The following is a 20502-nucleotide window of genomic DNA, read 5'->3' on the forward strand; positions in this document are numbered from 1 at the left end:
GTTCCGTATCCCTGGTTGTCTCCTGCATTGGTAATATATAACAAGGCCCAAGAAGTAATACATTGGACCTTCCTAGCCCAGCAGTGGTGTAGCGAGTAGCACCAAGAGCTATCCACCAGTCTTACATCACAATGGAAGATCAGCGCTCATCGCATGATGTTGCGCCATCCAGAACCACTGCAGCCACGTTTCGGGAGGGTGGGGGTGATCCCTAAATATACAGTAGCGGGCCTAGTGGCGCCCTCAAAAATACGCTTTAACCGCGGCGGCGCGCCCGCCGCTTGAAAGACCTGACTCAAACGGTAGGAGAAGTTTCATCGAGAAAGCACAAGACAAATGGAGCAACTGACGGCTGAGATTCCGCAAAAGCCATGCGACCGGTTCGCGCCTACATATGACGTCTTCCAGGACTTTAAAGCAATCCGAGCTGTTTACACGGGAAAGGGAACGAGCGCCTCTAACCGGCACTTCTCCTTTCACCTCCCCTCACAAACAAGGGGCGAGAACGCCAAGTCGGTGTTCCGGTCTAACCTCGAAGTCCTTGCACAGAAGGCCGACTTTGACCCGCAGACCTTGCTGCTGCCCAACGGTGGATGGCCGCACTCTGGCGTCTCGATCCGAGCCGAAGACTACTCATGGCACAGAAACGAAACCACGGGGACATTGACCGTCACTACTAGCGACGGAATTCCGCTGAAATACGATGCGATCGCGACTCGGAAGCGGGGTGTGGTGCTTGCGGCGCAGGGCGCCGACTGCCCTTCCGTATTTCTTTTCGATCCTATTGCTACTGTCATTGGCATCGCGCACTCAGGCTGGAAGCCTCTCGTCCGCCGGGTGCTGGAAAATCTGATTGAGGACATGGCAAGTCTCGGCGCTAAGGAGTCGCGCATCGTCGCCTTCGTCGCACCCGGCGCAGGTGATAAGTACAACTGCTTCGGCTGGGACGGAAGAATGGAAACGGAGATCAGAGCCGTGTTCGAGACAGCTGGGCGCCTAGACCTGCTCTCGGATCCGTCTATTCGGCACCGAATGACCGAGGCTGAACAGGCCAAGCTAGCAAAGACGTCGAGCAGTTCGAGAGGGGATGAGACTTTCATGTTGTCGAAGTTTGCTGTGAGACAGCTGCTGGGTACCGGAATCCTGCAGAAGAACGTGTCGTGCAGCCCTCACTCTACCATCCTAGACTGCTATGACAGGCCCGGCCCGGGCCAGGGAGGAACTGTGCAGTATAAATACCACTCCTACAGACGAGAGAAGCCAAACCACGGACTCGGCATGAGCGTCATTTTTATTAAATGACAGTGGAGGTCTAGAGCGCGTAGCCGGTGTGCCTAGTCCGCGTTTCGCCGAGGGGATGGTTCGGTCTAGGCGTTGGCTGCGGCCGCGGTGCTGGCGCTGGTAGGGGGAGACTGAGGGGTTGCTGGCGGTGGTCCCGATGGTTCATAGCAAACATTAATCGTGTCGGCGCTATTGTCGTCTGCCTGGTGCCCTTGGCCCATCTCCTTGGTCGTGAAGGTAACTACCTTGTCACGGACGGCCACGCGAAACTCGAACTCGGCACCCTTGTTCAGCCTGCTATGATCGTCCTCACTTGGAAGTAGCACGATGCCAGGCCCCCATAGCAAGACCGGCCAGAACTTTCCCATCCTCAGTAGTGTCCTCATACCGAGATGCCGAGGCTTGACCGTCCCATGAGCGAAGCCCAGAGTTGTCCTTTTCGGTATGCGCTTGGACACGTGTGACGACGCCTCTCCGTTGATCATCAATTCCTTTAGAAAGAGAACATTTCTAAACGAGCTTTCCATGACGCTGAGATCAACGGCGCTGCTGAACATGGATCCAACCCCAAGGGTAAGAGATGCTAGGAGGGCTAACGATCCCAGTTGCGAAGTCGTTGTGCTATCCGTGCTTGTCCACACGGAAAAGCCTGTCGTGATGGTGATACCCAACATTGTCATCACGTTGGTAATGACAAAATTCAGAGCCGAAGCACCGGATTCAACACAGCTTGAAATATCTCGTTTCTGCCAGCCAGCCACAGTCTCAGCCTCGCTCTTCTTCACATCGCTGATGTGCCTTTCTGTAGACGGCCCCGCCGCGACCTGGCCGTGCGCCAGTGTGGCAGCAGCCACGGGGAAAGTAGCGCTCGAGCTCGGCTTCCCAACCTGCTTGAAGATAGGAGACGGGGCTTCTGCGCTCTTGAGGCGTGCCTCAAGCTGCTGCAGATCCACGGAGAGAAACCCGGCCTTGTGCAGTGTGCTCCAAGAAGCGCCAGCCGCGGCAATAGTGAAAAACGAGGCGATTTTTCGCTGGACGTAATAGCCGTGAAAAATGTAGGCTGCGGCATAAATGAAAACCACCACAATTCGTGGATAGCTGTCGAGACCAGGCCGGCCAGAGAGCAGGCCGTTGAAAGCCAAGGTTGTGGATATCATGGCGAGGGCCATCCAAATGCTGCTCCACTCCCACACAGTAAGCTGGATCATGCTCTTCGTCAACGATGAGCCGGTTGTTAACCACATGGGGGGCATGGCCAGTCGCTGAGTCGGATCGAGACTAGCGGTGCACTGGGTTACGCCCTTCGCTAGCCGGCTGCCATCTGCGCTGAGCGTGCCTGCGTAGTAGAGCCGGATTGCATCGGGTGCTCTGATATCGGTGGCGGCTCGGTGGGTCACTTTTGGCGTGTCGCTAGAGTCGGGCCATGTCTCGGAGAGTAAGCTACCAATGTTTTCCGCGATAACGCTGAAAGGGAATTTGCTGGTGCTCAACAGGCGCGTTCCAGGCCCAATGAGCACGCTGTACGTTAAGGTAGCTAGCGACGCGCATCCAACTGCGAGAATAGTTGCTAAGACCTTCACCCCGAGTCCGGGCGTGAGCGGGCTTGTGCCAGTGCTATTGGACGACGAGCCGCTGCCTCCTGCTGGGATTGTGCCTTGACCAGGACCGGGTGGAGACCCTAGAGGACCGGCAGTGGCTGCGGGTGCCGCGGCAACCGGGCTTGCCATCACATTTCCGACGAGAGTCAATAGACTGATAGAGTATTGGCACACCAACGACCAGAACGCCATCTACATAATAGTTAGCCGCAATCTTTATTGCGTCTTGGGGTTATCAGCCGCAAGTAGCGCTGTCCTCGAATATGCCTCACCTCTCGTTACCTGGGTTTCTGTATGATGTGGGTTGACTCTGGAGTTGGCCGGATTCAAAGCGAACAGCGGGTCGACGTTGGTATATTTGTCGTGAGTAGGAGCGTGAGGGAGTAGCCTGTGATAATAGCTTTCCTGTGTTATTTTCCGTTGTTGACACTTCTACAGATGGCGGTCTGAAAGACGATGGCGGTCTGAAAGACGATGGCGACGAGGCTCTGACCCGTGGGACAAACTCTACTTTTATTGCTGATGCGGTCACCCGCCACAAACCAGCCACCATTCGATTCTAAAAGCTGGGTCGTAATATTCACGTGACGATCGATATCCCGAGATAAGCATTCCTCACTGTAGTTTTGTCTATGACTATGCGGACCTACGCGTTGTTGTGGTTATCAATTATAAGTCGCAGGCTGTAACAACCAATTAATTAGCACAGCGATTGGCATAGGTGCGATTGAAGTTGGAAGGAGGTCCCACCAGCTATAAGGCACATCGCCCACGACAGAGTTCACAATAAAGTTTGGACGCTGCGATGAGGCTTGTGATAGGGTTTTAGGAGGCTTGAGCCATACGAGGGTGATGACATCTACTAAGGGTTAAATGGCCGAATAATTACCATCCTGACATGGTGGTCTCATTCGAGCGGGGTAAGAATCAGCTTTCACCGGAAAGAAATATGCACGACCTTTTGGAGACGGGTGTGTCAGGTCCTTTTATTTGACGCGTGTTAGGGTGTGGGTTTCGTCGATGAGGAATCTGAGGGTCAACTTAGGGATATCTCACCCCTCATGTAGTAGAACCGTATAGGTCTCAATAATGGTATATTATAACTAGATAGGGGTATTTTATAGCCGTTCTCAACTTGGGGGGAGAGAAGGTAAACAGAAATGGTGACGCCTTCGGCCCTCTGTTAGAAAGGAGAGACACCACGCTTATGGCTTTTGGAAGTCATAGCTGGACAAGGATTTGATCTTTCATTTTTTTTTTTTTTTCCCGTCTTTAGATTTACAGTACATCTTAATCAGCACGCGGTCACGTCCCGTCCCATACTTCCCAACCGTGACAGTTACCTGTTTTCATCCTAGCTTCCGCGGCTACGCTTAGCCACCATCGTATCTTGCCAGCCTCAGTAGGCTAAGGCACAATTGACGTGCGGAGATGTTAATGTTTACAACCTCTTAAGTGCACGGTACCCTAGATCCGGTGGAATTGATGGGGTTGCAAGTGCGTGGTTGTATCGCTTGTTTTTTTCTTCTGTCCTCTCTGGCTTTGCTAGAGAGCCTTTCTTCTAGTTGTGAATAGCGGCAAACTCTGTAGCAGGTATTATCAAACCCTTGTGCCAGTACCCCCTACACCATTCTTTCTGACAACATCTCATAGCACGGTTCGTTTACCTCCGTAAACGCTGTATCTATAATACGTGTGTTGGTAGCAGGTAATTTTAACTTTAAAGTTGTCACAGCGGTGGAAAAGATGGCTGTTGGCAGCCAAGTAATCGTACTATCTAGGCAAAAAGGAAAGGAATCTGCGATCGCGTAGCCCGCAGTAAAATTCAGAAAAGGTGGGGTGCACAGGTCCATCTGTAAACAATGATGAGGCTTTGATAAACGCAGTTACACGCAGTTACCGTAGTGATTGATGATAATGGAAGTGGGAAGTCTCTGGTGCACAGCCTCATTCCGAAGGCCAGGTGTAACCAGCCGCGTGCGGCTGGCCTGGGCGCGTCGCGCACTGCTATACGGCCCGCCCGTGATTTACATGTAGGTCCCTAGACAATGCCTTTAGAATGAGGCTATAGACGTTGTGAACATTTTCACCTCTCATGTCATTTTGCATTATACCAAAAAAAAAAAAAAAAAAAAAAAAAAAAAAAAAAAAAAGGTCGCTTATTTTACCTATACATCGTGATCTATCTCCCTCAATGTATCTCCAGAACGACCCCCTTATACTAGGCTCTACTGAGTTAGCAATTTGGACCCTAAAAAAAAGTTAACTATTAGGTCTAGATTTACGTTTTCACTCTCCCTATAATAACAATAGCTTCTGGTCTTCATTGTTGTTTAAAGAGTGCAGTTTCTTGTCCTTATAGCTACTACTTCTAGCCCCTTCTGAGCGGACAAAGAACTTTTATAGGCAAAATCACCACCGCCGCTGCCACCGCCGCCACTATCATACCACTATCACCACTAGACGCCTAAAAAAAAAAAAAAAAAAAAAAAAAAAAATAAGTAAAAAATACAAGAAAGAGATATCTTTCTTTTTCCGTGAGCACCCAAGCTAGCAAGCCAGCCCGCCTCCGCCCGCCCCACCAAAAAAAAAAAAAAATAATGCAACAACTTCCATCCAACTCTCGCAAACAAGCAAGAACAAGCAAGCAACAACCCTAAGCAACAACATCCGTCCAGCCGTCCTCGGCAGGCACCGTCGACGCCACAACCCAAGCCTCCTAGGCCGGGAGGACCACGCCCTCCTTCTCCATCTCGTGCACGTAGCGCTCCCAGACGTCGATGACGCCGCCGTAAAAGTCGATGTGGGCGTCGACCAGGCCACCAAACTGGCGCTTGAACTCGAGGCGCTTGATCCACTCGAAGCTGTCGACCTCTCTAACGACCTGATCAGCAAAGTTGTCCGCCTCGGTCCGGGCCGACTCGACCTCCCTGGTCAACTCATCGATTCTCAGCTCCAGCTTGCGCAGCCGGTCCCGCCGGGCCTGCTCGTGGTCGACCCCGCGCACGTCCTCGAGCTTGGAGCGGATGAAACCCCCCGCCCCGCCCAGCGCCGACCCGCCGCCGTAGCTGTGCCCCTGCGCGAGCATGTCGCGGTCCGCCGTCGACTTGTTGAGGTACTCGGTCAGCTGCTCGTAATCGAGCTGCTTCTGCTCGCGCGCCTTGAGGAGGTTCTTGAGCGCGCCCGAGTAGGCCACCATGTCGCGCAGCGACCCGAGGTAGTCCTGGTCCGTGTGGTCCTTGAGCTTCTTGAGGCCGGCCGCCGTGTCCTCGACCGACGCGGCGAACGCGTGCACGGCCGACTCGACGCCCGGCTCGAGCGTGATGAGTTTCTGGAACTGCTCGGCGAGGTCTTTGAGATCGGTCTCCAGGTCCGTCTCGCGGCGGGCCACGCGGGCCACCACCTTCTCGACGTGGTTGAGGTCCTCGTCGAGCTTGTCACTCTTTTCTTTGACCTCGATGAAGCGCCGGTCCGGCTTGTGCACCTTGGTGAAGGCGTTCATGAAGCTGTCGGCGAAGCTGTCGAACACCCCGCCGCTGCCCCCGGCTTGGCCCCCTTGGGCGCCAACATCTGGGCTCCCTACGCCGGCAGGTCCGAGGGATCCCCTTGCGGCCCGGCTGCGCATGGTTGCGTTCCAGTCGTGGCTCTCGAGGAAGGTGTGCAGGATGCTCGCGCGGCGTAGGACGGGGTGTAGAGCGAGACGGGAGAGGAAGCGCTGCAGCGAGTAGGCCCGCCGCGCCGTGAAGTCCGGCCCGAACCGGTCTCCGCGTACGTACTCCATCCGCTGCTTGTCCGGGAGCGGCGGGACCGCACACCCCTGGTACTCGCGGAGGAGGACCTTGTAAAGGAAGACAAAATCGGTGAAGCGTCGACGGACGGAGGTTGTTGGCCGCTGGAATGTGGAGAAGGTAGTCTGTACGTGTGGGGGTGAGCTGGTCAGCCACGAGTCGTCTGTCGCAACGCAGCTAGACGCATAAGACCCACGTTGGTAGTAATCAAATACGAAACGTATGAGTCCTTGGTGCCGTCGTTTTCCTTGTGCGGCTCCGAGACCACGCACTCGAGGATCTCACCACCGGCGTGGTCCGGGCCGTGACCCCTCTCGTCGGCGCTCGCCCTGTTATCATCTTGCCTGTTCCTAGAATACTCGGGGCTATGGGGAGGTTCGTGGGAGGAAGATGTGCTCGGCGCTGCGGGATCCCGGTTTTGCTCGCTGTGCCATGAGATGTTGGAGAAGTTGTCCTGGTCGATGACGGCCATCTTGTCGGCTTACGAGGGGCTCGACTGGCGGGACCAGGGTGCGCCGCCCGCGTAACCGTTGAAGAAGCCCGTTATTTGCTAGTCAATGACCGCCAACCAGCAGAGTTGCACTGGAAAATCGATAGGATGTCGAACAGAGGAATCCTCGTCGCTTGGGTCGATCTCGATCAGTTCCCGGTGGCTTGGAGTTTTGGTGTGGGACGATGATGCGGCGCTGCAGCTTCGCTTTGACGATTGACGTAGGATGGTGGGGGAGCTTGTGGTGTTGGTAAAGGCCGAGCTTCAAGAGCTGCTAGTGGCCTGTTAGAGCTCCGTGTATTCCAGCAAGACCAATCCCTGGAAGAGTTACCAGGGGTGATAACGCCGAGCTTCGTGTGCACTATGACGGCGTTCCTTGAAGGAGCAATTCGCTGCCTGCGCACCCCAGACGCCAAGTTTGCTACCGGCGAAGGATGCGCCGTTACGCACTTAAAGACGCCTGCACACATCCAGGTTTGTCAACAGGGAAAGCAGACTATGAAACGGTCAAATGCCTTGTCTGACTTAATATTCTTCTCGGACCTGCTATCCACGATATCTATCATATTGAGATGTGGTGGTCTATGGCTACCCGCCCAAGAAGACACAAAATCGCAAAAAAAAAAAAAAAAAAAAGCCCAAACTCCTGGATAGCCCCCTGGTGCCAGTTTGGCCGTCCGCGCTGTCTATACTTACAGGACCCCCATCGCTCTGCCATGTAATATACTCAAACATCACACAAAAGAGAAACAAAGACTGTAAGTGGCCAATGGCGCAGTAATGTTACACGCAGCCTTCCCCTGTTCACTTGTCGCTGGCCTTCTGCTGCTGCTCTATCCTCGCAGCGTCGAGCTGGTCTTTCTCAGCGTCCACCGCCTCGCTGACTTGTGCCTTTTCGACGCCGTCCGACTCGGCCTGGGCCTGCCTCTCTTCCTTGTCGTCAATATTCTCGGTATCCCGCGGCGAGGCGAAGCCCGCACTCTGGTTCTCCTCGTCCTGTTCCAGCTCCTCGTCGATCAGCTCCTGCTGCTCCTTGAGGACCTCGAGACGCTGCTTGTTGGTGGCCGCGCCTTCGGCGTTGTGCACCTCCAGCTCGATCTCGTGGAAGAGTTCCTCGGGGATCGATGACAGCACGCCCGTCAGCGCCGCGATCTGGCTCGAGACACCCTCGTCCGACGGCGTCTGGCCGTACATGTAAGCGTTGCTGAGTACGAGCAGCGTCGACGGTACACCGTCGCGGAGCCGCAGGTCCAGCCAGGTCTGGAGATCCTCGCGTAACCTAGCCGGCGACACGCCGTGGCTCTTGATGCCGCGGCTAGCGCAGGCCATCTGGAGTTCCGATACCGAGAGGCTGTCGACGCCCTCGTAGCTAATGGCGCGGTCATCCCGCTTGATCTGCCGCATGCGGTGGCGGATCTGGTAGCGGAGCATCATGTCGGTTCCGAACGTGTTCAGGTTGAGATACTTGCACATAGACACGAGCTGGGGGCGCGACAGGTTGTCGAGCGTGAGATCGTCCTTGAAGATCTTGCACACCTTGATGACGTCTTCATCCGTGGGCGTCTCCCCGGTAGCGCGGAGCTTCCGGAAGAAGTTGGTAAACTCCTCCTTTTGCGTCGTCGCCTGGGTCAGGGGGAGACCAGTCTCCTTCAGGGTCTGGCGGAGGAAGTCGCTAACCTCCCTGCGCGTGGCCCGGAGCGTCGACGCCTTCTTCTCCTTGGACTTTTGTCCTTCGTATGTGCTGGGAAGCATGTTGGGGAAGAGCTTGAGCGCCACCGGGAGCAGCAGCTCGGCGAACGGCACAATGACAAAGACGGAGAAGGGCACCAGTCGGCCGAGATCCTGAACCGTGCGCTTGAGCTGCCGGTGCTCTCTGCGGGTGAGCTCGTAGCCGGCAGCCATCTTGAGCGCGAGGCGCGAGCTGATCTTGACCTCGGCCGCCAGCAGCTTGGTGCCATCCCAGTAGTGCTGGGCCTCCTTCTTGATCTTTTGTGCGATCGTCAGCTTCTTCTCCTCCTTCTCACCCTCGGTCTTCTCGGCGGCAGCTTCTTTCTGCGCAGCAAGCTGAGTGAGCGAGGCTCCCGAGTCGGCCGACGCTTCCACCGTCTTTTCGGCCGATTCCTTCACCTCCGTTTCGCTGGGCTTTGCTTTTGCGGCGGGCTTCGGGGCGCTCGTGGGTTCCCTCGGGAGGGGTTTCTTAGCCTCCTCCGGATTGAATCCCGGCGGCGGACCCGCAGGCGGACCTCCGTGAGTACTCGTGCCAGAGGTAGTCAGGCTCCTGATCGGGATAAGCAGGGCAGTGGCCGGGCTGTTAAGCCCGAGCTGGTGCGCATTGCGACTGAGATGAATCGAAGTGGCAAGCAAAGCGGATCGGGGCAGAGCGCGGCCTGCGCGACTCGTTAGCCATGGAGGTGAAGGATAGGGCTCGGACGGGCAAGTGACGCACCGGTGCCCAGGAAGGGATTGACGACCAGCGCCCGACGCGCCACTCTTGTCGAGGCGCTCATAGAGGCGGCTGTCCAAGCGCAGCGGGCGGACTAGTAGCGTATGGCGAGGGGGGGGGGGGAGAAAACAATTGCCGCTTCCCGTTCTTGATAACACACCGGATCTTGGTTGGAGGTCAGAGATGCTTCACCGATGCGTTCGTTTGATGCAGAATAGCGGATTCGCTGGAGCAACAGTCAATAAACGGGCGCTAAAACTCGAAAGGGAAACCGGAAATAGCAGGATTGGCAGAAAGGCGGCGTGGCCTGATGCAAGCTGATATTTCTAGAAGAAAGGGGAAAGGGAGAAAAAAATGGAGTAGGCTACTGTACAGGTTAATGGAGAGAGCCGAGTCGTTGTCTGGATCTAGCCGGGTGAGTTGGTCGGCGCCGCTTCCAGAAGGGGCGCGGTGACATCAAAATCCGACCGTTTCGATGCGCTGCCCGGCATGGCAGGCTCCAGAAAGCCGCCCCGCCGCCGCCCGGAATATGCCCTGCTTACGAGTCAAGGGGGCAGCTAGGAGGTATTGTCACGTGACCCACCCGGACGATTCGGTCAAGCCACCTCAGAACCGGCACTAGCCTCAGTACTCAAATGAAGATACCAGAACACGTGCATCTCGGGTCATGTCGGACTGGTACGGAACCAGCTCCACGACACCGGGGGCATCAAGTTTAGCTAAATCGGTTCCATGTGAAAGACTGCATGTGCATTGCGACCTGTCGATATTGCCACGTTCTTCCCGACAGGAGGCAGCTCCCGCCACTCAGGCTCTGGTAGGGATGAGCCCGTTCGACATCCTCGTCTAAGGGCCGTGCCCAGCCGCTTGATGGCCGATGGTTTTGGGACGGTTCAGGTACAAGCTTTTTTAAGGCTAGAAGCCAGGAACAGAGCGGTCACTATACTCAGTCTCTTTTTCAAGTCCTTGCGTTTTGCGCTCTGTGAAGAATAAGAGAAAGGCTTCCAGAAGTGGGTTGAAGGATTCCAAATCGGGATTCCCAAGTTCCCCGGAGGTCCAATGGGGGCGATATCGGGGCTTCTGGGGAATCGTGTCTCAACAAAACCTGGCTGGAATTTTGATGAGGAAAGACGCAATAGGGCAAAACCGCCAATCCTTTCCAGCGTCAGAGCTCGGCTTTTCCACAGGCGAAGCCAGACGCAAATCGTGCCAAACTTCACCCACAATTTTGTAAACCGTGTTTTTTTTTGCTGGGGATTGGTGAATAAAAGTGTATCTCGTCGTCATTCCCCGTTTGTACTCCGGTCCGGTTTTCATCATTCTCCGGCTTTTATACGTACATACATTGCCAAGTATGCAGCTCTAGGAGCTTTCTCGGTCCTCGGTTGCGTCTCAACTGGGCGCCGATCGATTGTTGCCCCGCACCCGGATCAGTGACAGCTTGCACGCGTCCCCGTATTTTAGTACATAGGCGGTCCCTGGCAACGCAACCTCGACCCCCTTTTGACACGTCCTTGCAGGTATCCATTCTCCAATCCCAAATCCCGTACTATGCGCCTCCGCAAAGCAGCCCGAGTCATCCTTGTAGGGGCGCCGGGAGTAGGGAAAGGGACGCAGTCGGAACGGCTGCTGCAGCGGTTTCCGCAGCTGTCTTCGATCAGCTCTGGGGATCTGCTGCGGTACAATGTTAAGCAGCGGACGCCTCTCGGTGCGTGCAACCTAGAATTTGCCACGACTGTCAAGGTCCGCTAGGGAGCAAATTAAACTAAGTCGATGCAGGTATCAAGGTCGAGAGCACAATGAAGTCTGGCGGGCTGGTCCCGGACGATCTCATGCTCCGACTCATCAGCAACGAGCTCAACCAGCGCGGGTGGATATCCTCGGGGCACCCTTCTGGCAATGTCATGACGCTAGCATCATCCGCCGCCATGACTACTGAGGGCCAGTTGTTCGACAATGAAGCCGAAGTAGCCGCGTTCGTATCGTCGCCCGCCCATGTCCGCGGCTACCCGCAGTCGCAGCCGTCCGAAGACCCGTCCGCCTCGTTCCTGCTCGACGGATTCCCGCGCACAGCGGCACAAGCCGACCGGCTCGACGAGATCGTGCCCATCAACCTCGCCGTGAATATTAAGACGCCGCTCGACGTCATCATGGAGCGCATATCCGGGCGCTGGGTGCACGAGCCCTCCGGGAGGGTGTACAACACCACGTTCAATCCTCCCAAGGTCCCCGGCCGCGACGACATCACAGGCGAGCCGCTCGTGCGCCGGTCCGACGACAGCGAAGAGACGTATCGCACCAGGTGGAAGAAGTTCCAAGAGACCAGCGAGCCGCTGCTGGAACATTACGCGCGCAAGGGCGTGCTGTGGGAGGTTGAGGGCATGAGCAGCGACGAGATCTCGCCCAAGCTTTTCCGCGAGTTTGAGCGTCGGTTTGCCGGGTAGCGTTGCGCTGTAGCATTATCTTGAGAGCGTCAGGTACGAGTATGTAGAGATGCGGTGATGCCTTTGGCTGGGGACGCGAATGGTGGAAATCTGCTTCAAGGCGTCAGGAGTTAACAGAAGGGAGAGAGGCCTACGGCTCTTTGTCTTGGCGTTTGGATACTTCGTCGGCCAGGCTTTGGATGCCGCCGCTGTGGGATTATTATCTGTGGTTTTTAAACTATCTATAATTGATGCATAGATTCTGTCATCCCAGCGGACAGACATCTCGAAATACCTTCGTTCTTGGAGCATCACTATTCATCTTCTATCGTCAGACCACGGACTCGGTCAACTACGTGGCGTGCCGATCCATTAAGCATTCTTGAGTCACGTTGTGAGACCCAAGATCTCAGATATGTATGGGGTTATACGCCAGTCACATCCATCCGATAGGGGAGAGTCTAGACCAACAGGAGGGGAGCGCATATTTTTTCGGGTTCTGGCTTATGCCCGGTGAACCCTCGAAACCCCTCCAGTTAAGGAGGATGCGACACTCCCGCAGCAGGTGCCCGCCTCCCCGCATGGCGGGGCACTCATGTGTCCCGCCATTGCTGACCTGCCCTGAATTGGAGCCCTGAATTGGAGGGAGCCCTGTGGTGGGGTGGGGGGCTTTCCAGGGCACGGTAACACCTGTCCCAATGCAATCTGTCGCTCCTTGGCACACCAGGCGGTTCATACAATTCGGCGAGTAGATCCCCATGACCGCTGAGTCCTGTGGTAGCCTTCCTTTCCCCCGGCAAGCCTCGTGCTCTTTTCTCGCATTTTCTTTGCCTTTACCTATCTTTAGAGCGACACATATTCCCCAATTTCATTTATTTCAGCATTGCTTTGTTTATGCCTGCCCGCTGTCTCGCTGGGGGATCACCGCTGTAACAATCAGAAATCCACTAGGCTCGGCCACGATGAGAGCATGATGGGTTTGGTGCTAGTTCGGCAAACAGTAACAGCTCCGGTGGCCAGTTCGTGTTGCCTGACTGTTGGTGTCGGTATCGGTGCTCGCCCTGGCTGGTCATAGCGTGGTCGTGCTTAAAGATTCTATCACCAGCACCCAGTTTTGGTTATCAAGGGTTCGTCTTATATCCCTCTGGGATGGTCTACGCTCCGCATTCTAACCAACAAGCCAGGATTACCGGGACCTTGGTTTAAAGAGGTTCCTCCACCACTGTCACTTTCTGGACGAGCAAACATGTTGATTAGGTGGGCCATTGTCCTTGCCTCGGCCACCGCCGTCTGCGCCGCTTCTCCCGGGTCGTTCTTGTTAGCATGGTGGAGCCACGAACGGCACGGCGATGTCGAGCGCCCGTCTTACCGGGAATTCCACGTGTACGACGACATGCTCAAGGCATTGCGGGACATGCAAGATGTCTACTTCCAGCGGTGGATTGGTACTTGGCCGAAAGCAATCGACTGGACAGCGGCGGTCATGGGGACCCATGTTGCCGCCGCCCTGCGGACAATCTCGGCCGATTTCGAACGGGCTGGCCGGTATAGTAAATTCTTCGCCTCTTCTGTTGGAAATGAAGACCCCGTCTCCGGGTACTTTGCCGACGTGATCGCCTTCTACTTTGGCCAGGACGCTTTCGCCGTCCGCAACCAGGCGTACGACGACATGCTCTGGGTTGTACTGGGTTGGCTCGAGGCTATCCAGTTCATCGATGACCATAGCACCCTCGTAGAAACAAGGGAAGCTAGAACATTCGGGGACGAGTCATGGTATGGAAACCGCTGGATCCCTGCGTTTGCCCACCGTGCCCGAATATTCTGGGAGCTGGCAGCCAAGGGGTGGGATACCAAGCTCTGCGGAGGAGGCATGATATGGAATCCGCGCCTGACGCCGTACAAGAACGCCATCACTAACCAACTATTCATCTCTGCCTCGATCGGCATGTACCTCCATTTCCCGGGCGACCCAAACACCTCCCCGTTCGGCGCGGGATCTTCTGACCCCAACACCACGGGACCGTCCCATCGCTCTCTGAAGACGGAATGGCGCGCCCACGACCCCATATTCTGCCGAGCGGCCCGCGCGGCGCACGAGTGGCTCGCGTCGTCGAACATGACCAACTCGGCGGGCCTGTACGCCGACGGCTTCCACATCTCGGGGTACAAGCCGGGCGACAGCAACAATACAAAGTGCGACGCGCGCGACGAGATGGTGTACACGTACAACCAGGGCGTCATCCTCTCGGGCCTGCTGGGCCTCTTCCGGACGACGGGCCGCGAGGCGTACCTCGGCGAGGGCCACGCGCTCGTCCGCAGCGTGATCCGCGCCACCGGCTGGGACCTGGACCGCAACTCGCCCGTCGACGACCTCGGCCGCCTCCGCCCCGGCCAGCTGCCCCCCTGGCGCGGCCTGGGCAGGGCCGGCGTGTTAGAGGAGGCCTGCGACGTCTCGGGCAGGTGCTCGCAGGACGGGCAGACGTTCAAGGGCATCTGGATGCACCACTTCGCGGCGTTTTGCGGCGCCGGCGCGTTGCGCTCTCCTCGCTTGCCCACTGGTGCCCCGGACGAGGAGAGGATGGCTGGGATACGGGCGTGGCATGCCGACGGCTGCAGGAGCTATCTCGGGTGGCTGAGGCATAATGCCGAGGCGGCCATGGGGACGAGGGATGGGAGCGGGCTGTTTGGCATGTGGTGGACCGTTGGGCTGTTGCGGGGGGTCACGGTGGGCGAGGTGGGGAGCGTGGAGGAGGAGAGATCGCCGCCTAGTGGGGACGGCATTGGGGAGGTTGTTGATTATCGGAATTTCGGGGTGCCGCAGGACGAGGTGTGGGTGGGACGCGATGGCCCAGCGGTCGAGCAGCTGAAGAAGAAACCTGTAGTTATGAATCAGGATGGCAGCCAGCGGCCGCTTGTGGGGAGCGTTTCGGGTACCGGTGCTGCTGCAAAGAGAGACCCGAAGGCTTTGGATGAGGACGGCAGTAACACCAGGAATGCTGACAACCGTGATCCGAATTGCCGTGGGCGGGGCAGGACGGTGGAGACGCAGGGCGGGGGGTTGGCAGTGCTGAGGGCGTTGTGGGAGGTTTCGAAGCATGAATTATGATGGCAAATGACGGGACACGGGTGATATACATATACTGCATGGGTAGGTTTTTGGGCGGTGGGTTGGAGTGTTTACCTGGCAGGATCGGGACTTGCTGATTTTGCGTTGGTGCTACGGCTACATGGGGGATAGAATGGGTTAACGGCAGTGTATGGTTATGGGTAGGCATAGATATCGAGTATTCGTTTTGTTACCTGGTGATGTCCTCGTAGCCGGTGAATCTGTCAATCCCAGGGTATCAGAGGTGTGGAGGAGTTTGACTTTGCACTCTTGCCTAATACAAATAAACGCCAGTTCTATTTGATCCTTGGTTCTGTATCGGCCTACTCAGATTCCAAACTCAATCGCGACCAATGTTTATATATATATATACATACCCTATTGTTCACAATCCTGCGCCACATCTCCCTCTACCATTCCGTGCACCAAGTAACGAAGGAGGATTCGGACATGCTGTGCCGGGCGCTGCTTTAGAAGGTCTGACGGGACGGGGACAAATATTTTACAATTTAATTGGTTGAAGCGTAACCACATGAGGTGCGGAGAAGTAGATGCTGAGCTAGAGGATGCAATTCGGAAAAGGTGTCCAGGGACATGGGTGAGGAGACCTGCTCCCCGGTCGCTACCTATCGGTGAAACTTTTAGGGGAGTGTACAGTAATACTAACGTAACGGCCTTCCGTAACCCACCAAGCTTCTGCCAAGCCCATGCCAAGCTGCTGCCGTTCTGGCCCTTCAACCACGAGCATGTGCGAGTCTACGCAGCAATAAGCGGCGACTTGTCAATTGCAGCCTACCAGGCCCTATCCTACATACTGTAGAGTGCTGTATGTACATACTTGCTTTACTCTGTAGTACCCTGGCTGCACAGGCTGCAAGACCTTCCAAGCGATGCCCTGGTCCCTCCCGGCGTCTGGTATTATTGAGCCCCCGTGGCCGCCCGGTCTCTGCAGGTCCAGAACATTGCTGGGGGCTCGGAAGGTGGGGCCTCCAGATTCCCATCCTCGAATCCTGAAATCCCATCCTCGTTCTTCCCGTCCGGACCCCCGCTACTGGTTTCCCCCCCCCCCCCCCCCCCTCCCCTAAGCTCAGCAACATTCCCGCCACCGGCAATGCCCATCACCACAAGAGGGCCTACTCAATGCGCTGCTGCAACACGCGGCTGTTCTTCGAAGCCGGCTTCTCGCGGCAACCCAGCAGCCCCGTATCCACATCACTGCCCGCGCCACCATGTCTCATGGCCACCCTCTGCCCGATGGCCTGTTGGGCTTTGGGATGCCCGTGAGCCTCGGCCCTGGAATGCCGTCGCTGCAGGTCTGCAACCCGATTTAACTTCCTTGGTCGCGCGCCGCAAATCGATACACTGACGCCTGCTTGGTGGCCCCGCAGATGAACGTCGACACGAGCAATTCGATGTCACTGCTGGACGACTCCGCATTCACCGCCTTTGACGACGCCATGGCCATGAGCCTCGATCCCAGCGATCCTTTGCGGCAGTCGTTTGTCCCGGAGCCGGTCCAACGCCCTAACGCTGCTCCGGTGGGAGCCACCAACCAGCCGTCCTTCCACAATCATTCCATGAGCAATGTGCCCGGCGGGCGCTCTCTGCCCCGGAGCACCCAGGGCTCCGGAAACCCATCAAACGCAACCTCCATGACCGAGTTCACCAAGCGGCGCAACTGGCCTGCCAAGGTGGTCGAGGAACTCCAGGACTCGCTACACGTCCTAGACGCCAACGGAAGGATCAAGCACGTCTCACCGAGCGCCAAGCGCCTGACCGGCTACCAGCCATCCGAGCTGCGAGGCCTCTTCCTACGAGACCTGTTACACCGCGACGACGTGGGTGCCTTTACTTCGGAGCTGAACGAGTCGATAGCCTCGGGGACCCCCCTGCGCGTCTTCTACAGGTTCAAGAAGAAGGACGGGACGTATGCAGTCTTTGAAGCAGTCGGCCACGCCCACATCGCGGCTCCCAAGTTTGCTCCGAACCCGAGCAACCAGTCGCCCTTTTGCCAAGCCGTCTTTCTGACGGTGAGGCCGTATCCTACCAAGAACGCGGCGCTGCTGGATTCGTTTTTGGAACACAAGATGGAGAACGAGCGGCTCAAGCGCAAGATAGCCGAGCTCCAGGGAGAAGAGCAAGACGAGCCCCAGGACAGCACAACAGGGCTGGAGGCATATCCACTTGGCAAGCAGGATCCTTCGAATCCGCTTCGCGACCGGCGCATGTCCCTTGACAATGGGCACCCCGAAGGTGTTTCCGGGGCGAGGCACCTCCCGATGGGCGCCACCGACACGATCGAGATGCTTACCGGCCGCAGGTACCAGGACGGCGAGAGAAACCGGGGCCCCACAACGCACACTTCCAGCCCCACCCTAGTCAAGGGCGATGTCGGCATCGCCATCCCAGTAGACAGAGACTCGCGCGCAGGGGAGAAGAAGAAGAAGCTCAAGGTCGCTGAGGAATATGTGTGCACCGATTGCGGTAAATCTTGCCTCCCGAATCGCCGAGTTTGGCACGGCTAATTTTGCGCTTCAGGGACACTCGAGTCTCCGGAATGGCGGAAGGGTCCGAGTGGTCCAAAGACGCTCTGTAATGCTTGCGGCCTTCGCTGGGCGAAGAGAGAGAAACGAAAGAAGAGAGGTTCTAGCGGCGGCAGCGGCGGAGGTGCTCCCGAACACCATCTGCCTGCGGCTGCCCCTGCGGATTAAGGAGTATGGCGCCGGATACTAGTTTGGACGCTGCGGCAAGATGATACCCCGTGCGGACGGCATCCGTGTAGCCGTGCATTACGAGTAATGGAATTCAGGTGGGTGGAGGAAGGGGATTCCAGGGCCACTGTCACATTATTATTCTGAGCCGCGAGAAGCTCGGGTTTATCCTCTTTGCGTTGCGGCGGGCCAGCGGGCTCTGGGGATATTATCAGATATTTGGCCGCCTTACATACGATGGCAACTTGACAGACACTCCGAAAGCCGTGGCAGGTGAGATAATACGGACGCGCTCAGGCTCGTGTCATCACGAGATGGCAAACCAGAGGAACGTACACGCCCGTATTGTACACGCATCCGTCCTGGTATACTCCAATGCTGCCGTGTGGGGAACCTGCTCCGCAGATACTCCTCTCATTCGAAGCACCGCTTGTCGTGCAGCAGCATGGCTTGAGGAGAGCTCCAATTGCAGTCTGTGGGGAGGCAGACAGGGGGAGGAGGGGTTTCAGCTCCCCTCGTGCGGCTTACCCCGCCAACAACACAAACATAGGCAGTCTCTATCCGACCTTCCATTTCCTGTTTCCCGATTGCTATTATTTTTGAGGACCGCTCTGTCGTAGAAGCGTACAGAGGACCATTGTCGCCCTGACTAGTAGCCATTGCCATCTAAATCTACCCTGACAATCCCCCCCGAGACATGGACAGGCTTCTAAACAAGGCTGTTGACAAGGTGTTTGGTGACGATGATGAACGTGCTCAGGGTCAGTACCATCCATGCGTTCTAGATGCCCGGCAGATCCTGCTAATCTCTCCAACGTCCAGTCCAGCACCATGGAGGCGGTAACGGTATTGCCAATCTGCTCTTCATTAACTGCATCCCGCCTAACCACCCAAACCCTCTTCATAGTAACCCACGGCGGCGCGTACCCCGCTGGTGGAGGCTACGTCGATTCCGAAGACGAGGACGACGACAAGCTCATCCGCAACGCGTCCCAAAAAGCCGCCAACAACGTCGAGGACGAAGACTCAAGCTTCTTCTCCAGCATTCTCGGCCAGGTGATCCAGAAGAAGAAGCAGGTTAGCGAGGACGACATTGATGAGGAGGGTACGGCTCTTTCCGCTTCCCTCTGCTCATTCTTTGTTCCTGATTCCCATACTCCAGCTACCCCTCGACAATACTAACATTGACAAACAAGACGCGGTCAAATCCCACCGTAAATTCTTCGGCTCCACCGCACCCGACCACACCGAGTCCAGCAGCGCTTCCCCGTTCTCAGCCCAGCTAGGCTCCGCCGCCGCCGTCCAGGCCCTCAAGCTCTTCATCTCGTCCGATGAAGGAGGCGCCAGCCAAGCACCACAGAAGCAGAGCCAGAGCGCCTTTGTCGGCCTGGCCATGGCCCAGGCGGCGAAGCTGTTTGATAAGCAGGCGGCCGAGGGCAAGGTGGCGTCCGGCGAGGACAAGCAGAGCGCCGTGATGAAGGCGGGCGAGATGGCGCTCAAGATGTATCTGAAGAGCCAGGGGAGTGGTGGAGCGTCCGGGGGTAGTGGGGGGTTTGTGGACATGGTGAGCATCGCGAGCAAGTTTGTTCGTTAGGTTTGGTTGCCCGATGGCCCACGTTGGAGCAGAGAGGGGGGTGTATCCGGGGCAAGATTGTACCTTGTGATGTTCTATATTATTCATAGTTTCATACCGTCACCAACTATCTCCTTGCTAAGACACAAACTAGCTAGCCGCAAGACCAATTCCGACCGCCAACGCGTGCCAAGAGGGCCGTTGCTTTAGGGTGGATGCCGTATCAAACAGAACCGGGCCCTGGGAGGAGGGCCAGTGACCATTGTGCTTCCACGGCAAGCACACGCACAGCACACATACCATAGCAACAGACAAGAACACGTTTTCACCCTGACCAGCCATTTGATATTGAAGTCTCGCGCCCCATACTCCCAGGCAAGTAGGGGGGTAAGTAGGTAGGTAGATAATTCTATACCCCACCCCTCACCCTTCCCCAAAACAACAAACACAACGACAAAAACTACTACATTACAGGAGAGAAATCCTTTGTCTACAAACCACAATATCTTCTCGGACGCGGAAGAAAAAGGAGTACAAACCAATATCTAACGACAAACTGACCCGATCCCGCCCAACTACCCACCAACCCACCGACCCAAACCGCCCAATCAAAACCACACAGAGAACGGCAGAGAGAAAGCACAAACACAAACCAGAAACGCAAACATGATAACCGCAAACAAGTCCCCAAGTAGGTTTCTTCCCCCGCCCGCCCGCCCGCCCATCCGTCCGTCCGTTCGATGTGATATATGATACGGCCACAGCCCCGACGAGGGACAGAAAAAAAGAAGCAAGTAAAAAATGGAGAGGAAAAAAAAAAAAAAAAAAAAAAAAAAAAGGAAGAATGTACCTATGTAATGCACTTTCCCGCCAGCAGTCTTGTTCCCGGCCATCTCCTCCATCTCCACCGCGCGGCAGATCCCAACTCCACCTAGCCCAGCCCTTTTCCCCGTCCGAAAGGAAACGGGCTACGATCAACATGCCCCCCCGCCCCTTTTTGTTCTCCCCATCCCATCCCCTGTCTAATGCACCGTCCTTTTTCCACAGGCACAAAAATATATGCAAGGCAAAGGGGGCATGTGCACAGAA

The 20502-nt window shown here is 56.3% G+C and overlaps 8 protein-coding genes across 8 annotated transcripts; 5 read left to right on the top strand and 3 right to left on the bottom strand.

The window, feature by feature from the left end:
* Positions 1–336: 336 nt before the first annotated feature.
* APL6_1 (AP-3 complex subunit beta) lies at positions 337–1302 on the top strand (the record flags this gene model as incomplete). The annotated part of the gene is made up of 1 exon (XM_071055637.1): positions 337–1302. One exon carries the CDS (start codon positions 337–339, stop codon positions 1300–1302), a length of 966 nt encoding a protein of 321 aa, XP_070911738.1.
* Positions 1303–1367: 65 nt separating this feature from the next.
* Positions 1368–3008, bottom strand: MFIFM68171_00216 (uncharacterized protein; the record flags this gene model as incomplete). The annotated part of the gene is made up of 1 exon (XM_071055638.1): positions 1368–3008. One exon carries the CDS (start codon positions 3006–3008, stop codon positions 1368–1370), a length of 1641 nt encoding a protein of 546 aa, XP_070911739.1.
* A 2590-nt stretch (positions 3009–5598) lies between these two features.
* On the bottom strand, positions 5599–7139 carry SNX4 (intercellular trafficking and secretion; the record flags this gene model as incomplete). The annotated part of the gene is made up of 2 exons (XM_071055639.1): positions 5599–6792; positions 6864–7139. The coding sequence occupies 2 exons, from the start codon at positions 7137–7139 to the stop codon at positions 5599–5601; spliced, it is 1470 nt and encodes a 489-aa protein (XP_070911740.1).
* An 822-nt stretch (positions 7140–7961) lies between these two features.
* Positions 7962–9664, bottom strand: YLH47 (LETM1 domain-containing protein ylh47; the record flags this gene model as incomplete). The annotated part of the gene is made up of 2 exons (XM_071055640.1): positions 7962–9544; positions 9604–9664. 2 exons carry the CDS (start codon positions 9662–9664, stop codon positions 7962–7964), a joined length of 1644 nt encoding a protein of 547 aa, XP_070911741.1.
* A 1487-nt stretch (positions 9665–11151) lies between these two features.
* On the top strand, positions 11152–12044 carry ADK2 (Adenylate kinase 2; the record flags this gene model as incomplete). The annotated part of the gene is made up of 2 exons (XM_071055641.1): positions 11152–11308; positions 11380–12044. 2 exons carry the CDS (start codon positions 11152–11154, stop codon positions 12042–12044), a joined length of 822 nt encoding a protein of 273 aa, XP_070911742.1.
* Positions 12045–13269: 1225 nt separating this feature from the next.
* On the top strand, positions 13270–15129 carry MFIFM68171_00220 (Mannan endo-1,6-alpha-mannosidase DCW1; the record flags this gene model as incomplete). The annotated part of the gene is made up of 1 exon (XM_071055642.1): positions 13270–15129. One exon carries the CDS (start codon positions 13270–13272, stop codon positions 15127–15129), a length of 1860 nt encoding a protein of 619 aa, XP_070911743.1.
* A 1229-nt stretch (positions 15130–16358) lies between these two features.
* Positions 16359–17840, top strand: wc2 (white collar 2 type of transcription factor; the record flags this gene model as incomplete). Its single annotated transcript, XM_071055643.1, has 3 exons — positions 16359–16442; positions 16518–17613; positions 17668–17840. 3 exons carry the CDS (start codon positions 16359–16361, stop codon positions 17838–17840), a joined length of 1353 nt encoding a protein of 450 aa, XP_070911744.1.
* A 697-nt stretch (positions 17841–18537) lies between these two features.
* On the top strand, positions 18538–19434 carry MFIFM68171_00222 (Beta-flanking protein; the record flags this gene model as incomplete). Its single annotated transcript, XM_071055644.1, has 4 exons — positions 18538–18601; positions 18663–18686; positions 18748–18945; positions 19037–19434. 4 exons carry the CDS (start codon positions 18538–18540, stop codon positions 19432–19434), a joined length of 684 nt encoding a protein of 227 aa, XP_070911745.1.
* Positions 19435–20502: the final 1068 nt, after the last annotated feature.

Source organism: Madurella fahalii (assembly GCF_045866475.1).
Source record: "Madurella fahalii IFM 68171 DNA, scaffold_1, whole genome shotgun sequence".
Lineage (NCBI taxonomy): Eukaryota > Fungi > Ascomycota > Sordariomycetes > Sordariales > Madurella > Madurella fahalii.